We start from the raw sequence: 8570 nt of genomic DNA, 5'->3' as shown, positions 1-8570 counted from the left end.
TGGAGGAGAAGGGATTGCGGCGTGACCATCCCCCCTGGGGGGTGATTTCTCACTTTCTGTCTGTATGTCTCTCTCTGTCTGTCTGGTGAGTGCACACGCCCTATAGCGAAAATCTCTCCAAAAAAAAAAAAAGTTTTCATTCCTTTAGTAGTGATAATTTTATGAGTTTCATTTATTTATTCATTCATTGGCTGATTTTAAATAAGTTAATGAGTGCCTACAATGTACTACGTACTGTTGTGGTTTGCCTCAGTTATCTGCATTAGGGTCTCTTTTCTGGCATAATCTACTCATTTCCTTAGTTTCAGAATCTTGACTTCTGTAAGATTTGTTCAAATTAAATCAACTGAATTACTTTAAACAATTTCAAAGACAGTGTGTAATGGATAGATATAAACAAAGTGCATTTTTTGAAATAGCAATTATATTGGGACTAAAATGTGTTAATCACAAAGTGTAAAAACATCGTTGGAAGATAACTTAAGGGTCTGAAACAAAAATATCCCTCTTAAACAGTGCTTGAGAAGCCAGCAGGTGGTATAGTGGTTAAGGTGCTAGACTACCACATGGCTGACCAGTTTGAATCCCAGACCCAGTGGCTTGAAACTCACACCAGGCACATGTGCATGTGTGCCCAAAATCCTGGAAGGAGAATGAAAGAGAAGGGATTGTGGTGTTGCCATCCCCCTGGAGGGTGATTTCTCACTTTCTCTCTCTCTCCCTCTCTCTCTCTCTGTGTGTCTCTCCGACAGGTACATACACCCTATAGCAAAAACATCTCAAAAAAATAAGTAAATAAAAAAGAGTGCCTGAAAGCATTAAATATAATGTGATATACATTAAGCACATATTATGTGCTAGCCCTGTGCTAATCATTTCAGATAATAACTCGTATGAGACCACCCTCGTTGATATGGTATGGTTTGCAGAGTTGGCTTTTTGACATTGAGATTTGTGCAGTCACACAAGTCCTGAATTTGGTTTAAATGTTGCTGCCACAGTCTTAAAATTCTCAATAATGTTGTCTTTGAACTTGCAAGTGAAGTGCAAGTATGTGGACTTTTAAGTGAAGTCTGATGAGTGAATGGCATGTGTGTGAATAGAAGAATTAAGAAAGGACAAAAACTTTGTATTTTATAGCTTTAATGGTGCTTTACTGCTTTTTGAACACAGGGCCCTGCATTTTTATCTTATACTGGGTTGGTTCACTAATGTAACCAGTCTTGATGGTAGTCAAATAGAACTACAAGTGGACTTCAAAATGTTTTTGGAGGGCCCAGCAGGTGGTGTAGTGGTTGAGTGCTGGACTCCCAAGTGCTTGACCATAGTTTGAATCCCACAAACCCAGCAGTGGTACATGTGTGCCTGAAATCCCAAGAGGAGAATGGAGTAGAAAGGACTGCAGTGTGGTCAACCCTTCTGGGTGGTGATTTCTTACTTTGTCTCTTGTCTCTCTGACAAGCACATGTGCCCTATAGCAAAAATCTTCTTTCAAAAAATAAAAAAGGTCTTGGAAAAAATGGAATTAAAGTATGAGTTCATTTTGATGCCCCCCCCAAATGGAAACCCATGCATGGTTTTTTCATAAAATTTTTTGAGACCTTACATATTTGCTGGATAATGCAGTAGAACAGAGAACAGAGGGATTGGCTCTGAACCCTCTCTCTCTCTCTGTGTGTCTCTCCGACAGGTACATACACCCTATAGCAAAAACATCTCAAAAAAATAAGTAAATAAAAAAGAGTGCCTGAAAGCATTAAATATAATGTGATATACATTAAGCACATATTATGTGCTAGCCCTGTGCTAATCATTTCAGATAATAACTCGTATGAGACCACCCTCGTTGATATGGTATGGTTTGCAGAGTTGGCTTTTTGACATTGAGATTTGTGCAGTCACACAAGTCCTGAATTTGGTTTAAATGTTGCTGCCACAGTCTTAAAATTCTCAATAATGTTGTCTTTGAACTTGCAAGTGAAGTGCAAGTATGTGGACTTTTAAGTGAAGTCTGATGAGTGAATGGCATGTGTGTGAATAGAAGAATTAAGAAAGGACAAAAACTTTGTATTTTATAGCTTTAATGGTGCTTTACTGCTTTTTGAACACAGGGCCCTGCATTTTTATCTTATACTGGGTTGGTTCACTAATGTAACCAGTCTTGATGGTAGTCAAATAGAACTACAAGTGGACTTCAAAATGTTTTTGGAGGGCCCAGCAGGTGGTGTAGTGGTTGAGTGCTGGACTCCCAAGTGCTTGACCATAGTTTGAATCCCACAAACCCAGCAGTGGTACATGTGTGCCTGAAATCCCAAGAGGAGAATGGAGTAGAAAGGACTGCAGTGTGGTCAACCCTTCTGGGTGGTGATTTCTTACTTTGTCTCTTGTCTCTCTGACAAGCACATGTGCCCTATAGCAAAAATCTTCTTTCAAAAAATAAAAAAGGTCTTGGAAAAAATGGAATTAAAGTATGAGTTCATTTTGATGCCCCCCCCAAATGGAAACCCATGCATGGTTTTTTCATAAAATTTTTTGAGACCTTACATATTTGCTGGATAATGCAGTAGAACAGAGAACAGAGGGATTGGCTCTGAAAAGGTCAGTGATAACTTCACATGGAAAATGGTATCTCTAAGCAGGGCTTTGAAGGACAGAAAGTGTTTGCCAGATGACAAAGGCACTCCAGAAAGGCAAAGTTAGGGAAGAAATAGTATTCTTACATACATGTGTAGACTTACATGTATACAGTTATTTCCTCTAAATTAAAAGGGGAAAAAAAGCTTCATAGAGGTTTTGTATATCCTCACTATACTGACTTTAAATTATTATTATTTTTTTAAATTTACCTCTGTATTAGGCACAAATTTCATTACCTAAGAAAGCTCATCTTCTGATGGAGCAAATTCAGGGATAAGAAATGTATACAGACAACAAACATGCCTTTGGCTCAGATTATTACCTGGGTGTGTGCCTCTCTCCCAGATCATGAAAGGAGTCTGGGAGCTTTCAAATTCATCAGGCAGGAAGGCTTCAACCTTCTCTGAATCTCGGGACATCATGTGTGCGAAAGGGATTTCCTCCTCCAAGTGGAACTGGCTCCAGTCATCATGACCACAAAGTGTCAGTATTTCCTTCAGCAGGTGCCTGCCACACAGCTTTCTGGCTGTGCTGATGTCGTTCAGCTCACAGGAGAACCGAACGAGAAACCAGAGCCACAGCAGACACCAGCAGACTAGCTGAGGCATTCCGGAGCCCCAGCCTCAACCCCAGCCAGTCCCTCTGCGCTCCACAACGGCTGTCTGCCTACCCTAACCCGCCCTGCGGTGCTTTGCTTTGCTCCTCTCCGCGCCTGCGCCGACCGGGCAGCATGAGCCCACGTGCCCCCGGGGGAGCCTAAGGGCTTGCGGGTCTCGCGAGAACACCAAGGCAAGCTGCGCAGTGGCCGAGGCGCTCTCTGGGGATTGAAGACAGGCACTGGCATCTAAACTAAAAGCCCGAAACAAGCCTCCTCCATGCCAGGGTGAATTAATGTTTCTTGCTTTCCTCGCTGGGAGACTCAGCAAACGAAATGTGAGGCTGTAGGACTCTGTTAAGGGATAATATAGCCAGAAAGATGTTGGGCCCGCCGCCTGGAATGCATTTCCCGCCCTTTTTGCCTAGTTGGTTAGGAGGCCTCACTACTGTCAGAGAAACCGCCTGTCACCTCTTTCCTGGTGTTTACGTCGGTAAGTCTGTTCTCATTTGTCTGTGTCTCCCCGAACCTGGAAGCGTCAGGAAGGCAAGGCCTGTGTTCTTGCTTCCCATGGAACCAGAGCGTATTCACAGACGCGTGACACTTGTATGTACTGTAGTATGTATATGTGCATTTTAATGCTGGATTCAAATCTGTAGAAAGTTCCTGCAAATTCTCTAGGGAGAAATGGGCCTTAGCCTCTAGTTCCAGAGCAAAGAGGTAGGGATGCTGCCCTGAGCTACCTGGAATGGAAACCTGGTGCTTTGCGTTTTAGATAATAGAAGATTGTTGTCAGATTTTAACTAGCTCGGGACCAGCAGTTGGCGTAATGGCTATGTCACTGGACTCCCACGTAGTCGACCTAGGTTGGAGTTCCAGACCCGTGGCTTAAACTCATGCCGGGCGTGTGTGCGTGCGTGCCCAAGATCCCTGGAGGAGAAGGGATTGTGGCGTGGCCAACCCCCCTGGGGGTGATTTCTCACTTTCTGTCTCTCTGTCTCTCTCTCTTTCTGGTGAGCAAGCGCCCTATACAAAAACCTCACCAAAAAAAAAAAAAAAGAAATTTGTAACTAACTTGTGACCCAGACATTGAGAGGATTTGCCCTCCAAGAATAACAATGTATAGGTTTAGATGGAATACTTTTGCTCAGTTAGGAGGGAAGGAAAGTGATGCACAATGGCATAGGTCACTTGAATACTTTAAACCAACTATTTTTATTATAAAGTGTGTTGGCTCAGGAGGACCTACTGCCAGCCACAGTGGGTTATTTGGGGCCATCTCAGAGTGGTCAGCTCCAGGATGCTGAAGCCAGAAGAGCAGTGCAAGCCGGTCAGTGATCTCACCGCATCCTGTTATAATTTTGTTTTCCTCCTTCTCTTTTCTGTTTTATGACTCGTCTTTTTCTCTGTTTTCCATTTTTATCAGCTTTGTCCTGCTTGCCAGTGGCATCTGTGAATGCCATTAAATAAATTGGCAATCAGGCTTTTTTTGGGGGAAAGGGGACTGATAGAGTGTGTATGCTTTCCTGGAAGTGAGAGAGGGAGAGAAAGGAAGAGAAAATAAGTGAGAAAGTGAGAAAACACCTCCAGGGGTGATGACCACCTCGTAGTCCCTTTTCCATTCTCTTTTTGGGATTTTGGGCATGCTCCCACATGTTCCACCAGGTACCAGACTCAAATAGCCATTCAGCCATATGGGATCCAGCTGCCTTGATCACCATGCCACTGCCTGGCCTGACAATCAGTCTTTTTAAAAAGGTTGATGTAATATATAATAGATTAGTACAATTTCATCACCTTCTTTAAAAAAGAACTCATGTCCAAAGTGTAGTCAGAATTTATCAGAAAAAAACATCTGAGAAAGGAAAATACTCACTATGCTTAAAAGAAAGATTAAAAAGAACAACAACAAAAATAAACAGACTCTTGAGCGGTAGGTTTCAGAACTAGGCAAATTTTATTTAGACTCCCATACTCTTTGCACCCTGTGTACTTTTGTTGTGCTTTGTGTTTACCAATCATAAACAACATACTGTTTACTTCTCTATATGTTTACTGGTTGTCTCATCCTATTGAAAGGTAAGCCACATGCACACAGGAATTTTCATTGTTTTGTTTACTTTGATACTCTTTGCCTGAACAGTTCCTGGCATGTAGTAAGTTGTTAGAATTAACTTAATAGTTGCAGTTAATATTAACAAATAATAAATGTTAATAATATTAATCACTATATTATGTTTGACGAATGAATGTATAAATCAATAAAATCCCTAAAAATACTCTACTTCTTCCTTTATATCCACTTTTCTCTTTTTGAGAGATTGTTGCTATGGGGCATATATACCCACTGGAGAGACAGAGACTGAAAAGAAATCATCGCCCGGGGGATGGCCATGCTACAGTCCCTTCTTTTCAATTCTCCTCTGATGATTTGGGGGCACACATGCACACACACCCAGTGTGAGTTTCAAGCCACCAGGTCAAGGATTTGAACCATGGTCAGCCACATGGGAGTCCAGCATCTTAACCACTATGCCACCTTCTGGCCCGTATGTCCTATTTTATACTTCCATCATAATTACAGTTCTTTATTGCAGCATGGTAAATTTTTTAAAAGTCATATAATTATCTTCTCTTTGCTAGTCATAAGCTTCTTAGGAAGTAGACCTATTTTCGGCTCATATTTATTATCCAATGCTTAGAGCCGTATCTGCTGTGTAGACCCTTAATAAAAGCTTATTGAGGGACCAGCAGTTAGCATAATGGCTGTGTCGCTGGACTCCCACGTAATCGACTGCGGTTCGCGTCCTGTACCCGGTGGCTTAAAACTCACACCGGGCATGTGTGCGTGCATGCCCAAGATCTCAAGAGGAGAATGGAGGAGAAGAGATTGCAGCGTGACCATCCCCCCTGGGATGGCCCCTCACTTTCTGTCTCTCTGTCTCTCTCTCTCTCTCTCTGGCGAGCGCACGCGCCCTATAGCAAAAACCTCTCCAAAAAAAAAAAAATGTTTATTGAGGGACCAGTAGATGATGTTGCAGTTGCATTGCTAGACACCCATGTAGTTGACCGCAGTTTAAATCCCGTATCCAGGGGCTTAAAACACACTGGGCGCATGTGCGTGCTTGCCCAAAATCCCGCAGGGGAAATGAAGGAGAAAGGATTGCAGTGTGGCCATTCCCCCTAGGGAGTGATTTCTTGCTTTCCATCTCTCTATCTCTCTGGCAAGTGCCCACACACATAGAAAACAGAACAGAACAAAACAAAACAAAACACTTCTCCCTCAAAAAAAAAGTTTATTAACTGAATGAGCACATTTTTAAATAGTAACATTACTCATTTACTATCAGGAGTCAAGGGATTTATTAAATTGAACAAATTATCATTGAAATGACTTATTTTGAATGAATAAATTACTCTTACTACTGAATGAATTGCTGACTTATTAATATTCTGTCTTATCTACCTTATTCTAGAACATTGTTATAAAATGAAGCTGTCTAATAAAGCACATTTGAGTATTTATAAATGGGGATTTTATTTATGCAAGATAAAATTTATGGGGTTGGGGTCAGCAGGTGGTGTGGTGGTTAAGGCACCGGATCCCACATGGCTGACTCTGTAATTTGAGTCCCAGACCTGGCAGCTTGAAAATCACACCAAGTGCATGTGTGCATGCCCAAAATCCAGAGAGGAGACTGGAAAAGAAGGGATTACAGAGTGACCATCTCCCCGGTGTGTGTGTGTGTGTGTGTGTGTGTGTGTGATTTCTCTCTCTCTCTCTCTCTCTGTGTTTGTCTCTCTAGTGAGCCCATGCACTTTATAGCAAAAAAAAAAAGAAAAGAAAAAAGAAATTAATGTTAAAATAAAATCTGTGGAATTGTTAAAAGTTATATTAAAATATTTTATGATCATTGGGGTTCCCATGGTTTAATTCTTTGCATTTTTGGCTTAGCATTATTAATTGTAGGTACAATTAATATAATAATTTATTGATATAATACAAATAATACTTTATTTAGTTTTTTGGGTTTCTCCAGTTTATTTTCTGTCTTTACCATTATAATGTTGCTCTTATTAACACTATCCTTGGTTCCTGTCCAATGCCAAGTATTCAAAATATGTATTTGAAAGAATGATAATAATACATCATTTGCTGAGTGGTTGCCATATCAGGCATTGCTTTACGTGCTTGTATGTGTTTTAGTCTATTTAATCCTTGTAACAGTCACACAAGGTAGTTCTGTATCATCATTTTATAGATTAGGGAGCTCAGGCTTAGAGAGATTAGGAAGCTTGTCCAAGAAGACAGTTTATGAGGAGTAGAGGTCTAATTAGAAAAAGGGAATCACGGATCAGAAGATGGCATAGCGATTACATCACTGGACTCCCACATATTTGACTGTGGTTCATGTCTCGGATCTGGTGGCTTGAAAAATCACGCCAGGCGCATGTGCATGCATGCCCAATATCCCAGGAGAAGAACGAAGGAGAAGGGATTGCAGCGTGGCCATCCCCCCCTCCTGGAGGGAGAGTGATTTTTCGCTTTCTCATTGTCTGTCTCTCTCCCGTGAGTGCACGTGCCCTAAGGCAAAACCTCTTTAAAAAAAAAAAAAAAAGAAAGAAAAAGGGAGTCTAGGGACCAGTAGGTGGTGTAGTGATTAAGGTGCCGGACTTCCTCATGGCTGATCATGGTTCAAGTTCTGGACCTAGCAGCTTGTTTTCTTGCTTTTCCTCTCTCGCTGTTTCTTTGTCACTCTCTGGTGAGTGCATGTACCCTGTAGCAAATTTAGTAAATAAATAAATAAATAAATCTTTTTAAAAAAAGGAAGAAAGAAAAAGGGAATCTGTCTCTGGAAGCCAAACCTGTTGAACTCTTTTTCTTATTTTATATGACCATAATAAGTTAAAAATAGATTACAAAAATTTTTTAAATCTAGTTTGGTGGAAATAGTATATAATATCCTAATATCAAAATAAAATTTTTGAGACCACAACCTTAAATTAGAGGAAATAATAATTTGGAGAAAAAAATAAAGACACACTAAAAATTTCTAAGATAATTATCTCAGAATAGGTTTAAAAATTCACTCTGCTAGTAGTAAAGAGACCTACAGGCTGATCCCAGCTATGAGGTTAGGAATCTGTATATAATTACAGAAAAGATAAGAACATGCATCATAGATTTACAATAGGTAACAGTAGTACTTCCTGATAAAACTATTAAAAAATTAAATTAGCTAATAAATCAAAAATTCACAACCCAGTGCCTGACACATAATAAAATATGTAATAGCTATTATAATTATTGTCAATTCTATTTTGTTTTAATGTAAGA

At 40.5% G+C, this 8570-nt stretch overlaps 1 protein-coding gene across 1 annotated transcript in view; it reads right to left on the bottom strand.

Annotated features, from left to right (window-relative positions):
• The window catches only part of INSL6 (insulin like 6), a 17731-nt gene extending 14383 nt beyond the window's left edge, over positions 1 to 3348 (bottom strand). Inside the window, exon 1 of the mRNA XM_006152420.3 lies at positions 2960 to 3348. Coding sequence (XP_006152482.1) covers positions 2960 to 3245 — 286 coding nt within the window. The 5' untranslated portion in view covers positions 3246 to 3348. The remainder of the gene's footprint in view (positions 1 to 2959) is intronic.
• Between the last annotated feature and the right edge of the window lie 5222 nt (positions 3349 to 8570).

Source organism: Tupaia chinensis, unplaced genomic scaffold (assembly GCF_000334495.1).
Source record: "Tupaia chinensis unplaced genomic scaffold, TupChi_1.0 Scaffold000354_1, whole genome shotgun sequence".
NCBI classification, from domain to species: Eukaryota; Metazoa; Chordata; class Mammalia; order Scandentia; family Tupaiidae; genus Tupaia; species Tupaia belangeri.
The sequence above is the reverse complement of the archived record's forward strand: the minus strand, read 5'-3'. Positions and strand labels throughout refer to the sequence as shown.